Source organism: Papilio xuthus, unplaced genomic scaffold (assembly GCF_000836235.2).
Source record: "Papilio xuthus unplaced genomic scaffold, Pxut_1.1 DF825928.1, whole genome shotgun sequence".
NCBI classification, from domain to species: domain Eukaryota; kingdom Metazoa; phylum Arthropoda; class Insecta; order Lepidoptera; family Papilionidae; genus Papilio; species Papilio xuthus.
In genome coordinates, this window is record NW_013532721.1 from 1,564,019 (window position 1) to 1,582,101 (window position 18,083).

An 18,083-nucleotide genomic window follows, 5' to 3' on the forward strand; every position below is an offset into this window, starting at 1 on the left:
AATTTATAATTCTGTTATTGTTGATAGTTTAAACTTACTTGTGACATGGTACCTCCTGGCCCGCCATGACGCGGTTTTTCTTTCTTTTTGGTGCGTTCAGTGTTTTCTTCAACTTGCAAGGACGGCAAGTCCAACTCTTGTTGTTTATCTGCAAAAATGTAAGATGTTAATTAACTACATTTCTTAACGCCGTATAGGTTCGGAAGGTGAGCAATTTGTGTGCAAATTGTAGTCGCTCTCAATGTTTTCGATACATATCCTGAGATCAGTCAAGGTAAAAGATATAAGGAATAAAGATAAGGAAACATTACGATATCGATTCCCGCATATAATTAGAACACTTGTTTTACAAAGCAAAAGTATTATTCGATAAAAATAACGCGTCTATTACAACATTATTATGTAAATATTACTATTATTAGCGAGTTTTATCAGGCCACAATTGATGTCAATAGGTGCTCGTGTTGAAAGAAAGTAGGCAACACATGGCGTGCTTATAATATCACTGATTGATACAATTCTGGGTCACTGTATCGGTATACTATCTTTGTATGATAAACTTGCATATACAAATATATTTCTTGTTATTAAACTTAATTTGTAGGGAAACAGATATGAAAAATATTATACGCAAACTTGTTTCTAAAAAAGCAAATTTAACGCATGAGTATATCGATCGCTCAGTGGTTTAAAATATGAGTGGCGTTTATGGACAAAAGTTTGATTCTTTCTATCTTAGACTACTTATAGCAATGTATCTTTTTTATTTAAATTTTTGACACAAATATTATCATACATTAGACGATACTCCCCTTATTAACGCCAGGTGGGATAAACTTATTAAATTAAATTATTTCGTAGTTATAGTCATCATAATATGACGTACAAGAAAAGGGTGAAAGAAAAACAACGATAATATGATTTATAGAGGCATGTGCATTACACAGAGGATTACTTTACCTGTTATCAGGTAAGATACTATGCGACCTGGTTCTATCTAATCTATGGCAGTGATATGAAAAACAACGCAATTAGAAAATAAATCTTTATAATTAAGCCGAAGTATCATTTGTTGACATTTTCCTTTCATTCATTGATACTGAATACATAAACTATATGACTCAAAGGGTTTTATGAAAATGCCGTTTTCTACGACTAATTTACTCCAATATAAATTATCTTCGTAAAATAGAATTATCTGTTTGATTTATAAACAAAAACAATTTCATGTCAATCAATGAGTTTAGTTGGCCTTGTTATTCGAAACGGAATAAAAATAGATCGGGCTGTTTATTGTAAACAAAGATTTCGGCAAACGCTATTGTTTTAGCTTCTCAGTATCCTGTACTTATTGGCAAACGAACAAATAGAAGTCAACGATTCTCTGAAATATATTTCCCGAACAATAAAATAAATTATTAATTATTTTTCTAAAAATTTGTTTTTTTTTTCACAGTCGTTTTATTTAATTTTTAAAACTGTACAGAGAGAAATTAAGTACGTCTGAAATGTATTTTTAACTTATATCGTTACTTGAACTTTTGGAAGTTATGTTCAATATATTGTAACACAATATGAAACGCAGTAGGAAGTCGAAAGTTTAATAATACTCAAATAGTATTCGAAAAATGTCAATCTACGCGGTCAGCGCTCATCGTTGTCACCGGTTAAGGCCGAACAAATCAATTGGCTAACTATTTCGACGCCGATTTGCCAATGGCCTTAATAAACTACCTCATTGATCTAATTAAGTACACTTAGTACTAGCGTTTAGTTCAATTTCTTCGTATGCTATTTTAAAAACATAATCAACAACATGCCTGATAATTTTAACATCAGTCAAATATTGGGAAAAGGCTTCTTCGAATATCGGTTTAAATATGGATGTTGATAGTTCAGCAATTTTTATGTTTTAGATCTTCACTATTCTATATATGTCTTTACTTATCATTGTTTTGTTTACACGGTCGATGAGCTTTCACTGCATTTTGATAGCAATTTCGATAAAGCGTATTTATTTACCTCTCATTCGCGATAGTCTCGAAGTTAAATAGCTGGCTGATAACATTAATATATCTACATCGTAATTTACGTAAAGTATTTTCATATTAGAAGTGTTATGTGCTTGAAATGATTACATAATCGTGTAACGAACTGAAAAATGGGTCAGGAAATTTCGAAAGCGATGTTATGCTTATCATTTTCACCTTTATCCGGCTTAAAGAGGCTTTGATTTGGTATTACCATCTTTATCTTGGTCTAAGGTCAACAGCCATCTTATGATAGCAATTTCGAAAGACGTATCACAAATCAAGACTCAGACAAATACGCTATTGCGTAGACATTCGTCCTACATTGCTTGCCAATTCCGTATTGATTTTTATTTTTATAGTAATATTAAGATGAAATTGAATAAAATATTTTACCATAGATTAGTCGTCAAAAGAAGTTAGAGATTGTGATGTGGAATTATCTTTAATAATCATTTTAAGAAACATCGTATAGTAAAATATAAATCTTTCGTACTAATAATGTAAAGCAATTTTAAAATCATATTTATAGGCAATTTTCTGATAGTATCATCATATTAATATCTATAATCATCATATTAACGGGTTACTTAACTATTTTTGGGATATTATCCAAGTCTTAGGATGTATATTGAGTATACCAAATCATTTTAAATATTATCATCACACCAATTTAATTAATTTTTCTCTACGAAGAGAGCTGCAATACATACTTAGCTTTCTTGCAATAAAAACACAAATTGAGGTCACCTATATTGACCTTTTCAATTAGATAATTAAAGGCCTTGTCTGGCAGAGCGCTCTATTATTTACAGGATCGATATTTCGATTGAGGACACGCTAATGAAATTGAAACATATTATTACATGCGTAAATCTGATGATTTCCATCGCCTCTTCGCTTCCTTCCTGCATAGTAAGATTCCCTTGATTTCCTTAGGTACATTTATTTGCTATTTTATTTTTTCTAAAGGTAGAAAGTATTAAAAATGTATACATACCCAAGAAAGTGGAGCAGATGTATTCGGAGATCTGGTTGCCGGATTTACTGGATTCGGAGAAATGGCTCAGTTCCTTGTTGAGCATGCGTTTGAACTGCAAATGCAATATCTCCATTGAATGTGCCATCTTAGAGGCGCGACGCCCGAGCCAGCGGGCCGGGGCACAACGAACGCACTGTCTCTCCGAGCACACACGCATTTCAGAACGAAAATGTAAAAGTAAAAAAATAACAATTTAAAATTATGTAAAAGTCTCAATCACTTAATTGTTTTCAAATCACAACGGCCAAATTTCGCACGCAAATAAGTATATAACGCGGCGAAGCTAGAACCGTCCGTACACTACGACTTCAAGTTGTACACTGACTCAACTGACTGAAGAGACGTCGCTCGTCGCAAACACCGCTCGCAACGGCCTCGTACTTAAGCGTAGTAAGCTCTCGTCACTTCTGCCTACGTATAAAAATATCGCTTTCCCAGTATTCCGTTTCATTAGTAATCCGCTTGCTAAATATTGGCTCTAATTTCCTTTCACAATACCAAGAAAATCGAAGAGAAATTTTCACACTTCGATCTTAAGTTTTGGTGTCTGATGATATCCAGATATAACTGCCGAAATCCAAGATGAAAGCAGATTGCACGAGTAACTCTGTATCAATTGTAAAATGAATTGTTGCAGTTTACTAGCAGCCTCGAAGTTTCATGGTCTAATCGTTATTGTTAGTTGGCTTGTACAATTAAATCGATAATATTCCGTGACAAAAGCCCGCGCAATAGGCGTCGATAATCTAGTAGTAGCTGATAAAGCGCATGTAGACGGTGCGCGTAGCAACAGTCACTTAGAAATTGATACACTCGATTAAGGAAGTGACGTAGAATGTTCGCGAGGACAATAACATGCGATAATGTTTGCTAACATTTTCGAATATTCAGTTACATGTTGAAGAACATTCATACATATAAATTTTTCACGTGACAGTCAAGGTACTTTACTATGTTTCTTATTTATGTTTTTCGTTACGCAAGAAAAGGGAAATATGTACTAAATTCTAATCAATGAAAATATTACAAGTTTAGTGTTACGTTTAATTTAAAGTAACAATCAAAAGGATAAAGTAGTACCTATCGAAGGATTATGTTTCGATAGTGGAGTTAATCCATCGAAAATAAATGATATTTAAATTTTTTTCCTAATCGAAAGGTGTTCATGACACACTTTGTTATCGATTTACCGCGTTATCCCTAGATCTCACGTACACGTGAAAGAGTCAGTGGGCTTTAAAGAGGTCCAACAAACTTAATCTTACTGAGATTTTTATTCTACTAACCGTTTAGCCGAAATTTGACCGTTTTAAGCCAGTTGCTTAATTTAGTTTTGTAATAATCATACAGTTTTTAAATGTTTTTGAAATATTCGCTTCATGACAGTTAAAGACAGACTAATAAAGAATTCAACAAGTAACAGACTAAAAAACAAATGATATTTAATTAATCATTATTCTTCTCCACTACTCTTGTTGTTCTGTTTTTTCCGAAAAACTTAACACAAAAGTAGTTAAGAGGGATTTAAAACCCGGATAAAAGTTTGTCACACCCAGTTGATAACTACAGTACTCACAGCCCGTATACATAGTTTTTACGAAGTTATAAAAGAGAGATTATAGTCAGGATAACTCGATAAATGTCTATATTTATCCAAAGCCGATGCTGTAAAAACGTCTCTATTTCTGTCCAGACATTGATAATACTTTGTCATTCACTTTTTAGTGAGCAATTCACCGACATTTGTAGGCAGTATAATTATAACAAGTTGTTTGTTTCTTTGTGAACTTTTACAAAGTTATTGCTATTTACGCCGCAATGATTCATATAATAAATGCGACTCAAGTTAATGATAAAAAGTTAATGATTTAAAATAAGATAACGGAAATAAGCTGATTTAGGGGATTAAAAGGATAATTTCTAGATTTACAATATTTATGAAATAATTTTACCAGGTCAGTAGAATAAAAAAAAATAGTGTAAACTGCACGAAAGAATTTTGAAACTTTAGAACAACTTTGAGCAAGCGAGGGATAGAAGTCTTATGTTTCGCAAAGTTTTAACAAACGCTGTCATGAAAATAACACGTTTTAATTTACGTTAAAATTAAATAAAAAGGCTTTTAGTAGAGTAATTCTACCGTATGGAGTTCTGTCTGTCAGTGTCGTATCGCTCTACGCTACTATAGCGGACATCCTTGCCAATGTCTTGTCATCAATCTAAATTAATAACTATTTAAGATTTAGACCGACATTCCAGTAGTGTGTCCAGAACGTTAAATTTACTACTTCATGGTCACAACCCTGGCTCTGTCCAATAAATAAGTCACAGACATTTTATGTAGAGTACTAAATGTTTATTTCTGAATTCACATGGAATATTTAAATATAAAATAAGCTATTTATCCACATTGTTTCTTAATATAAAAACCTAATTGAAGTAGTATAGTAGAAGTTTACTTTAGTAGTATATAAAAAATAATATTCATAACGGTAAACGCATGTCAAACCCAAAAAAAAAAGTGAAATGTACTCTGACAGGCCGTTCTAAATATGTTGAGTATTCGACAAAATACAAAGTAATATTTGCAGAACCTCATTATTTGAAAGATGTTTATAACGATGATGGAGATGAGACAAAAGGCTGGTAAAAGTGGGACACTGGTAATTCGGTCAACATTATGCTTTCGGTTCGTTAGCATAATATTTTCATAATTTCGAACACTCGTTGTATACTTATCACCCAACATTTCACGTTTAAAATGATTCACCTGTTTCGAGAACAAAAACAGTAATGCAAGACGCAGACGAAGACCTTATTCATGCACAAAAGAAGGAAAACTGAGGAAATCTTGACCGCTTACGCTGACGCGATCTCTTCCAGACTGTTATTAATTTTTGACTGAAAGGTTTAAAAATGTAAGTAAATTCTATTAACTAAAACGACAAAAGTTTTCACTATTAAATGTATTGTTAAACTGCGTTGAGTAGCTTTATTAATTTGTTTTCGCATATTGTTAGACCACGTTGAAATGTACCTGACTATACATCTTGTTTTACCTGAATGTACTCAACGGTTAATGGAATTTTATTGACTGTGATTTAACCTTTTGATACATTTAATGTCATATAATTATGTATGGCATTTATAAAAGCCTTGATCACCATCTTTACGTAAGTGTAACAACTACGGATCTTTTTGTAATTAAGTATAAAGGTGTTAAAATATTATATTTTTCTCAACGTATTTTCCTCTTGAATAAAGTCATCTGTGTTGTCAATTGTCTAGTTTTTGAAATATCTTATTTGAATATATGTACTAAGTTTAATATCCACTTTGAATAAACGTGGCTAACTTAAACACTTACTCACAGTTTTATGAAAAATCGTATTTTACGGCATGTTGTGTGACTAATCACAATCTATAAGGGATAACCGTTATGGTCCACAGGGACAGATTAAGACCAGTTAAATAAAAATGCCTATTTATATTTTTTTATTATAGTATAGTAGATAAGTTTTGCTACTTCTACATTTAGAATGTGGGTTATCTTAAGTAAATGTTATATAAATAAGATGTAGTTACAATATACGGTATGATTGGCGTGAATCATTAGCGTCGTGACACACGTGACGTATAATCTTGTGATTTACAAAGTATGCCTCGGTAATACAGGATCCACGCAGTCAACCCCCACTGCGTGATGTAGAGATCAGACATTTATAGCACGCGAGATCTACGTGGTTTTATCCACGTTTATTTTTTGTTTACTTTGATTCGGTTATCGCTAATATTAAAAAAAAAGTGTATAAATATTCGATAAATAACAACGGATACAGATAATGTAATACATTTCGTAATAACTTTACATAAATAAATAATTGTGAGACGTTTCAATTTTTTATACATCAATGAAAAATTAATAATCGGACATCCGTAACCGACTTAAATGTATGCGTAGATGTATGAATTTAGAAGAAGCAGGAGGGTGTGTCGCGCCAGATCGAGGTAAGTGTTCTCTGCCTACCCCTCTGAGTTATGCGCGTAAGTGTTGTTGTTTGAAGAAAATTACACCTTACATGTCTATGCGTATGTGCAATTAAATTCGATTAGCATATTATGCTTTATATGTTAGATGCGTACGTGACTCGAGTGACGTTCTCGTGTGATATATGTAAATCACAGATATATGATTGGGTGTCTATTTCATAATATGTTTACAGTTTTAAAAACATCTATCATTGTCTCGCTACAGTTGTTTCGCAATGAACAAAAGTATAAATCATTGAAGTTCAATTTTAAACACGTGTTGGAAAAACCTAAGAAAATCTACGTGCAACCTAATCTCTCCTAAACTCTAAAGTGAATAATTTCTCCATATTTAAATTTAATATTTTCATTATTTCGGCGAATCGTATTTACAAAAACGGTATTCACAAAAGCATACAAATTAAACATGCGTGTCAATTTCAAGGTGTCACTATTCATACAAAAATATTTTACGGTATTATGTGTAATCGTCTGTGATGTTACGTATTGTATGTGGGTCAGGGCTGGCGCGAGTCGACGTTAACATTGCATGGGCCTCATAAAACTATCTCACAAACTATCTTATCTGTACTCTGATATAATCGCTTTAATTCTACACAGCTTACCTATATCTATACAATTAATAAAATCAGAGTGTCTGCATATAATATGGAATAAAAAATCGTAATTAAACACTTTTTTTATATCATAAGGTGGCAAACAGGCGAGCGGTAACCTGAAATCAATGAAATAGCGAATTGCATATGCGTTGCCTACCTTTAGTCGACGGAGGAGAGGATGCACAGAAAGAAAATATTTTCCCTTCCCATGCATTCTCTCATCCGTAAAGTCCACTTCCACTTCCCATACTTTCCTTATAAGAATAAGGGTGGAATAGGAAAGAGGACTTAATTAGGCCTCTGGAACGCACACTCATCAGACGAAACGCGGAATTGCTTGCACTTCACGCCTGTCGCCTGCGTGGTCGTGGTATTGCACCGGGTGAGCCGCGCAAATTTGTGCCAAATGCGTACCACTGTTATATTACATAATGTATTCGCGTTGCTTATAACGAAAATACAATTTTTAAAAATTTGTCTGTCTATCTATCTGTCCGTAAGTCCGCGTTTCTTAATTAATCGCTCAGCGGAATACAAATAAATATAACCAGTATAATGATGGACCTTGACTTTTTTACCTTTTACATTCACAATAGATTGTAACCATTCGCACGTCTTTTATTTCTATTTAGATAGAAACAGATATATCGATAGTCATTTATTTCATCTGGTTTGGACTTCCTGATACGGGATGAGTTAATAAACATAAAATTATAGGAAAATCACCAGAATAGTGATTTGAAACTTTATAATAAAATATTGCCAATTTTCAAATTAACATAAATCTTATAATATAAATTTAAAGTTGATCTTTATTTTGAATTTTACTAGTATATAAAAAGCTAAAGTGATAGAGATTTTATAGTTTTGCTAGACAAAAGCACTTAATTGCTAAAAAAAAGTGAATTAATTTGAAATTATATATATGCACATCATTTCATTGTGTTCATACCGGTTACTACAATGAACGTCGCATTATGAGTATGAAATTGTAGACGTAGTTTAATTGGCGCAAGTGTGACGCTGCAGTCACAAACTGGTTTAACTGTGAACCAGTCGGTTCGATCCGGTAAACCGAATATCACATATAATAGTAAAAGCATCTCAAGTGCAAGGATTATGGAGTTAATGAAATGCCGGAGTATTTAACTTTTTATCAATGATTCAGGTGTTTCGCCAAGAAAAATTAAACATACAAAATTATGAGGAAAATTATAAATGAGTGATAAAATACGATATAATGTTAGTTTAGATAAATAGTCACTGAAGCTAAATGAAAACGTGTAAGAAGAAACCATTGCTAATAAATAAATACAATAAAGAAGGTTCATCATTTGGATTAATAAATCGAAAGAAAAAATTACAAAACTCATACGTTCAAGTATATTTTGTTACGTTATTTGAAATAAAATCCAATTTTTATCGCCGCGAAGTTGAAAAAGTCAATACGTCCTTCGATTACAAAGAATTCAACGAGTCTGGATTTTTATCAAAAACAACTTTATTTTCTTTTCAACTGATACCGTTGAGTTCTTACAAACATATTATTAAAACATGTTATTGCGAAGGAAATTTGACATTTCAAGAGTTTATATTATCAAATAATTGATTCAAATTTAAACAATTAAATTCTAGTACATGTAAACCACATTATGATTAACTTTGCCTTTCATTTAATTTACGGTTATTTCCAGTACGCACGAGCTGTAGTTTTCACACAAAGCACGAAGCTAAACTTTTATTTGCTTTATTTCATTATTATAAGATTTGTTTTTAAAACCAAGTTTGACAATACGAGTATAAATGTCGTGAACTGTACACATTACTGTTGAATGACAGTAATTATCTAGTTATATGTAAGTATAAATTTCATTAATTAATCAAAACGACTTTCCACTAGAGTCGGTCATCGTTTTCTTAACTTTGATGCTCATGTCAAAGTTTAATTAACACAGAAATGCGTTCGCAGATAATAATATACATGCTTCTTTAATTTAATACCTATAAACATATTAAAGTAATGGAATTATTAAGCGTTCGATTCCGAGTGTGTTAAAGTACGCCACTTTATTACGTTATAAGAATAAAATGCAGATTCAATAAAACCTATTGGAGGCTTAGCGCTGCATTGACGTGCCCACACGTCACAAACTCGATACAATATTTCCTGTATAACAAACCTTGAATTTTATTTTTGAATTGTGTTTGCGTATGGCAATACATTTCTCGAGAGACTTAAATATTCTGACATAACAATGTTATATAATCTCTATCAGAGCCAAAGTCGATGACGAAGCATTCACTAGCTCTAGTTTTACTTTTGTTATTATATAGAGAGTTATCAAATTACGTTTATCGACTGTAAAGAAAAAAAACAATTTACCCAATATACATGTTTATTATTAATTAATCTTTTATTTCTCAATCAATATACAATTTGGTCGAAATCCTAAGTGAAAAATTAAATTTTTGGACTGTACATCAATACGTGATAAGAAAGGAATAACAAGTTACTTAGTAAGTGTATGCTATGCAAAACATTACAGCAAGTTATAGTAAAGTATTTACATGTTGTTTAATACAATTCTATTGTGTGGGAAAACTCATTTTGACCTTCTAGCAGTCGATGGCAGCCAGTCGCGCGACTTGCTCTATAGAGGTCGAAAAATACGTCATTTCCTGCGTAGGGTTGCACATTACAGTTTTGGTTTGTAATCAAATGTTTATAATATAAAATTTTAATTTAGTTAAATATATTACTTTAATGAAAATAAACAGACTGGGCCGTGATTTATTAATGCAATAAAGTATTATATTTTTTATTTTAATTGTCTTTACATCATCATATGTAATTACTTTTGACAAGGTTTTGTCGGTATTAAACGTTACTTTTAAATAATTTTTACAGTCGTATCTTATTTCTGTATGAATTTATTATAACTAGCTACATAAACAATTCAATAAATTAAATTTATCCTAATAAGGACCAATTCTACATTTACATATCTATCCTTACAAATTTTAATAGAATTGTGTTTAATGTAATATATTACACTAATTCAATAAGCAAATTAGAAATTAATCAGTGTAAATTAATTAAATTGGTAACACACAGAGAAGGCTTTTTAGGAAATAATTAACTTTAACGGTCTACCTTTTTAATCCCGCGGTACGTTGGGTCAAAGGTCGGTTAAGTCCTTCAAAGTTCTATTTATTATCCTATATCGTCGGCCAATTAAGGACTTGTCAAAATCCGAGTAATTTGAAAAAGTTTATCTTATATTCAGGTTAATCGTAAATGACATTAACGTTCGAGGAAATGTTTTTTTGCAATAAAATTTCTGTTCGAGAGATGACGATTAATTACTAAACGAATATAGTTTTTGAAACCCTATTTTTTTGGTATTATAATTAAATATATTTAAAATTTAATTTGTAGTTAGTAAAACACTGACTTGAAAATTAAATCGCTGATTCAATTTTTATATTAAATGCAAGAAGTGACAAGAGAAAGGATCACGCCTTTATGTGAAATAACATAGTATATTGCATAATAAGGAAATCGATTGTTCTGGTGATTCGTAGTATTGTTTTGTTTTAATGCAATTGTTAATTACGAAATGTAGAAGAAAGTAGCTATAATTATCGCTTTCATTGTTTTATTATTCTTGGTTATAATTAAAACGACTAATATATACGCCAAATATAGTTTACGAATAAACGATATTTTCAGGGCATATTTATTTCGATTTCTTTCGACAGCCCTGAGTAAATCAGGTCATTCAGTAACCCTTGCGAGGCGAGTAATTTATTCAGGGCTAATACATTCTTACTGCCATATCTTTACATTTTTGTATACATGAATATACCATATAAGAAGTTATTTGTAAATACCAAGTTCGATAAAATAAATTATTTTTAAGGTTCTTTAAAGTTACGTCAATTAATATTATGTAATATTTAAAAATTAAAACCTTTATAAATAATAAAAAATAAAGGAATTCAAATACTTTAATTGAAACTTTAAGTAACAGACTGAAGAAATTGTTTAAGATTTATGACTTTATTTGAAATTTATGAACCAAAAAGAAAACCAAGAAACAAATTTTATAAATTGGTTTCCATTACATCCAATGTTTTATTTATAACAGAAATGAATCTAATGTATTTTTTCAGAATAAAAAGAAGTAAATTAAAATTAATTAACGTAAAAAAATAATCCTTTTAATATGTAGATAATAAATTGTACATAATTTTTTGATGTTTATTTAGTGGGTCTACAAGGCCTGCATAATCTTATACGGAAATAATAACACGTAGTAAAATGATTTAAAATAATCTACATATAATGTAATTTCATATCGCACAAACATGATTACGAAATTAACTGAACTATCATGATACTGATTGATATATAAAGAACAAACAAACATTATTTAATACTATATTATTCTATTGCTAAGACGTTATAAATTGTCCAGACAATTCTTACTAAAATTAAAAATGCAAATCTTTATGCCAAGGGAGTCGCGGGCAACAGCTAGTAAACAAACAAAACCATTGAAGGATATAAAATGTATTTTTAATAATGTGATACATCAAAGACTACTCACGAAGTTTAATTCACAAAATGACACTGCACAAATTAGAACTAGCAAATCAATATAATAAAGGACATAGATGAAGGTCGAATTAGATAAAAGGCTGATAAGGATAACCTCATTAAAATGAGATAAAATTATCTTCAAATATTTTAAGATTACCTTAAATCTCAAAGTCAGATTGAGATTATTTCTAAAATTGCAAATTGTGAATGAACACTGCTAGTAACACTCAATGCCAGCAGTTTTAAAATCTAATGCAATAAAATGAATTCCGAAAAGCCAGTGTAGTGTATACAAGTGTTCTTTCTCAGACATTTATCGATCCGTTGGCCTTATAACGTACGTTTATTAAATCAACCTTCGTGTCTATTTGAGAGCAGCAACATCCAGGTGGTGGGGAATTTTCACGGAACTACATACATGTTGGTATTTCGTGATGAGATGTGCTCTATCCTACAGTTTAGTTCTTAGAAGCCTTATCGTCACTAACGATAAAACTAAATACATATATTTACAAAGTACATTGTTACATAGTTCAATGGCAGCCTTATGATATATTACACTACAAAGCAGTAATCCGAATTTTATCGAGGACTCAAACAAACATACTGTTACAAGTTTATTATAGAAAAATTCTTAAATATATTTTTATAAAGAGGAAAATGTGTGAGATCATAATTTTCTGATGAAATCCAGAAAAATGTTTTGTATTTCTGTATTTCTAAGAGTTAGGCGGACGCCGCGTTTGTTCTTTTCATGTGCGTACGTGACCAAAGCGGCGTGGTTATAACCCACGGCCCTGGACCTTAATCCAAATATCTTAAATATAATATGAATAAGGCAGATTTAACGAGCATGTTGTTGTTTACATTCTAGATAAGATTTGAACACGTTACAATATTAAATTTTGTATATAATTATAAAATAGAACACATAAACTGTTACATTTTGAACATCGGATATAATACTGACCTAAATACAAATATCTAATTCGCTATTACACTGGATTTATCTAGGTCTAGGGTATATATAATATATACCAATTATTTTAAATAAATTGTTTACCCCTAAACCAAAAAGTTTATTGTTGAAATAGTTAAACACATTTAAATAACTATTGTTCCACTTACTATAAAGCTTATACGATAAGTCTTCGTGATACATCTGTCGTGACAATTTGTTTGTCTACATCATACACAATACGTATGAAAAATATAAATAGATCTGAAGTGTTGGCTAAATTAGTCCTGACCTTTGAATCTTTACAATGAACGATATACGTCACAACATACCAAGTCATCGTAATAGGAGGATTGGCGTATGACTCTAAGCTGTATAGAAAGGGAGCATTTCAAATGTCAATGCCTTATTTTGTCGTCATTAGCTTACGTCATATTAAGTTCTAAGAGCTTTGTTGTTTTGATCCTGTTTGCATCGCGGAATTTATTTATCATATATTACTCATCTTTGTTTAAATATAAACTAAATAGTATGATAATTTTAGTTTACTCAATGAGACATAGAATAAAAACAAATATGCTAACAGACATTCTAAGCTACTAAACGCACATGTGATGAATTACGATGTATTTTCTATTAGAGTAATAACAATAAGACAAGTTGAAAGTACTCGAACCACTGTAAGAAAAATCATCCACTGAAAATAATTAGTAAACTTTTTATTTTACTATAAAAGTACAAAAATAAATAAACATTTAATATGTGTCATTCCTCGCTATTCTAAAATTAATAAGTGTAAAATACAGTAGTAGTTAATAACAGTAGTAGATCCCGCTTTAACATCGTCCCTCGAATTGGGCCGGCTCGCCCGGTGAAATACCACGGCCACACAGAAGACAGGGGTGAAGTGGAAGCAATTCCGCATTTCGTCAGATGAGTGTGCGTCCCGGAGGCCTAATTTAGTCCTCTTTCCCTTCCTACCCTTTTTTATAAGGAAAGGATGGGAAGTGGAAGTGGACTTTCCGGATGAGAGGATGCATGGAAATGTTTTCTTTCTGTGCATCCTCTCCTCCGTCGATTAAAGCTAGGCAACGCATATACAAAATCTATGGGCAACGGTCACTTCGCTATTTCAGCGATTTCAGGTGGCCACTCGTTCGTTTGCCACCTTATGATATAAAAAAAATAATAAGCTTGAACACCTTGTGTAACGGTTTTTTTTTGCAATGACAAGTATCAATTTTGCGATTGATTACTAGAATACCGATGAATAAACCTAGTTCTTGTAATCGTTTCAACTTTCTCGCTTATCGAACAAGTGGATTGCGATTACTAATGAATTAATTTCGCTTGGAGCGGATGTAAGCTCTCTATGTGAAAACCCAATTCAGCGATAGTAATATGCTACTATATAGTGATTATAGAGCGTCGGTGGCTCAGGGGTCAAGCACTTGACTTGCAAACTGCAGGTCCTGGGTTCGAATCCCGCCATGTACCAATGTGTTTTTCGATTTCCGATTTACATATGTACATTTATCCGACGTTCTTACGGTGAAGGAAAACATCGTGATGCAACCTGCACATATCTGAGAAGAAATTCAAAGATATGTGTGAAGTCAACCAACCCGCACTAGGCCAGCGTGGTGGACAATGGCCTAATCACCCTTAACTTAGGGTAGGCTCCGAGCCCCTCGGTGGGGACGTATGGTGAGCTGATGATGATGATATAGTGATTAGTATGTTAATTTTATATTATGTAATTGGTATAAAATATGTGTATCAAAAAGGTAAAAAAGGAAGATTAATGTTGCGTGTAAATATGTTAATTTTTGCCATAAATTACTATATTGAAAAAATATTTTATGCACGATTTACTTGTACACATTACTTATATGTTCACTAAAACTGAAGTAAAAGCCATGAAATTAACCGTTGATTTCTGAGATCAAAATCTCTTTATAAAATCGTCACCTCTGTCATTATATTTGACAAACCAGAGATAACAAAATTTTCAACGAAGATTGTGGTCTCAGAAATCCACGATGAACACAATAATTAAACTTAACCAACTTACAAAAAAAATTTATTTAAATCAACTATTACGCAATCTTTATATTATGTTTAATATATAATTAGGCTTTTGTATATTACACGAACAATTTTAATATTCATAAGTTTCTGAGAGACAGGAACGATTCTATTTAGTTACGTAGTACTCTTTGTTACCGATTTCTATATTTCGAAGGTAAAACCGACGTATAAGTTATGTAAATCGTTTCTCATATCAAGACAACGTTACCAATTATGTGCCCACATCGGGTGTAAAATGAACAAGATAAACCTCGCTTAATTTGACATCAAGCTCTCCCCTGGGTGGGTTAAATTACGGTGAAGTATGAACGGGGTACCTACTTTACGTATTCTAAAATGGAGCGCCCACAACCCTTTTGCAAACCTAATCAAAGTACACAACTTCTGGGTAAGATAAGGAAACATCTCACCAAACTTTTGGAATACTTTTTCGTAATTTTGATTAGAGAGTTACATTAAAACAGAAACTTTGTTCAAGTCTCGACATAAAAAATAATAGTTTGAATATTTCTTTGATAAATAAACAACTAAAATTTTATTGTGAGAAGTAACTACTGTAAGTAGGCGTTAGATGCAGACTTATGTCATCATGTTGCGTAAATGAGAAACAGATTTCAGGGGAAGTACATATACCACAGGACATCAGCGTGTGTACGAGAATTATAATTATTTGTATAGTAAGATGATCAAGTTCGATGCATAATTGAGAAAAAGGACAACAGTTTTAGTTGAGTTTTATATGCTCTAATATGGAATTACAATCAATTTAAGTCATGAAAGTGAACGAATTTCTTTTGATTATATTGAATACCCCGCGATTTCGTTTGCGTGGCATTAAAAAAACTTTATTGGTAGCTTACAAACATCAATCCATTCATTCAAACATTCGCATTTATAATCTAATTAAGGTGTAAGAAATAAGATGTGTAATTATTAATAATAATTATGATCATTGAATAAAACCATTGAAAGTAAATTTATGAACAGCGGAGTATATTTCCAACTTTAGATAAGGAGGAACTGGTAAATAACGTGGAATAATATGAATTGTAATTTTCCTCAGTTATAATTCAAGTAAACGCAATAGCGTCTGTGATACAGTTGTTAAACATTTGACCGGACTGGACTGAAATGAGTACAGGTTCGATACCTAGCAATGTATCGATTCTCAAGTTTCGTATGGACATTTATCCGACCATGGTACGGTAAAGAAAAACATCGTGATATAACTTTCGCATCGGCAAAGAATTTCAAATACATGTGTAAGGTAATTTCCCGTCCATGGGGACATATAGCAGCAGAAAATACGAGTACACTTCAAGTGAATTCTAACAATAGTATAAACCAAATACATACAAAGTGCAAATTGGGTTGAGTTATGATTATAGTGTGGAATTCTGCGTTATGTTTTTTTTCTAAAACTTGAATGTAGTACCAACGTCACTGATGGCGAGATGTAAATATAATTTAGTAAGTAAGTTAACACTGACTGTTTCAGTTTCTAAAAAAAGAAAAAATGTTGATGCGTGACATTTAATAGTGACGTCAAATGTTTCATAAAATGGTTTATATTCCCACAGGTGAATACCGGTGCTAATAGATTATGCATATGGTAAAGATGACAATTGTCATAATATAAATAACTAATTCTGCGAAATGATTTGCGGCGTTGGTCTCTAATGTCAACATGACTGTACCGTTTGGATATGCAGTAATCATAACGACAATCTAATTTCTATCAATGAAGAAATCAATACATGTGTGAAATTAAAACGGTATTTTTTTACCTTTCAAAGATAATAAAAAAAATATGCGAAACATATTTGAAACTTGCATGCAAATCGGGATCAAAGCTTAAAATAAAGTTAAAAACATTTTAATAGATTTTTCAATAGAGTCAAGAGAAAACTTAAATCGATTCTATTCCAGTAGAGATAACGTAATGCATAAATAAATAAAAGATAGATCAAGGAGCGACGTTCAGTTTATGATCTAATTACGGCTATCTAAAACTTTACATTAATGGGCTGAGTCGTGTAATATTTTGAGTAATGCGTCACTGTGACGTTAGCTGCATTTATCATTAGGCTGTTAACAACCTTGCATATTGCTGGCGTTGACATTAGCAAACAGTAAAAGTGGAATTCGAACAAGTTTTTGCATATAAAGTGTTTTAATTAGAATAAAAAAGTTTCACGGCCATGTTGCCTTAATCTGTGAGTATTCTTAGTTTGAGTCATTCGGATGTACGTGAGTATTATCTCGTGCAATTAAATGATAGTAATGAGACGTAATTTTATATTTTAACATTAATAAAATATTGCACACACTGCTTCTAAACCTTAAGGAGTATATATTATTAGAGAAAAATGAAATGTTTTTTACTTATTGTAATTTATTATACCTATTTTCCAAATTGTTATAATTCAACGTGTACGTCGCAACAAAACAAAAGCTGGTGTAACACGCATGCACATTTCGTTGTGCAAATGCAATGCAACAAAGTTACAATGCAGTTGTCACATAGATAGCTGCGGAGAATCATGTAAGAAATCCTAGGTTCAAAATCCTTGACAGAACATTAACCTGTTTTATAAACGTTGAATGTTCTGCTACGTATATAATAGGGATTCTTGCGACATGAAAAAATGTCATCTTGAACAAAAAGTATACAAATATAAACAACAAATAATAAGGTCTTAGTTAC

The 18,083-nt window shown here is 31.7% G+C and overlaps 1 protein-coding gene across 7 annotated transcripts in view; it reads right to left on the reverse strand.

Annotated features, from left to right (window-relative positions):
- Nucleotides 1–18,083, reverse strand: part of dnc (phosphodiesterase dunce) — a 204,712-nt gene that overhangs the window by 4,263 nt on the left and 182,366 nt on the right. For all 7 annotated transcript variants that reach the window (XM_013322380.1, XM_013322379.1, XM_013322383.1 and 4 more), the window contains 2 exons: nt 3,031–3,124; nt 39–148 (listed from right to left, as the gene is read on the reverse strand). In XM_013322380.1, coding sequence (XP_013177834.1) covers nt 39–148; nt 3,031–3,124 — 204 coding nt within the window. The remainder of the gene's footprint in view (nt 1–38; nt 149–3,030; nt 3,125–18,083) is intronic.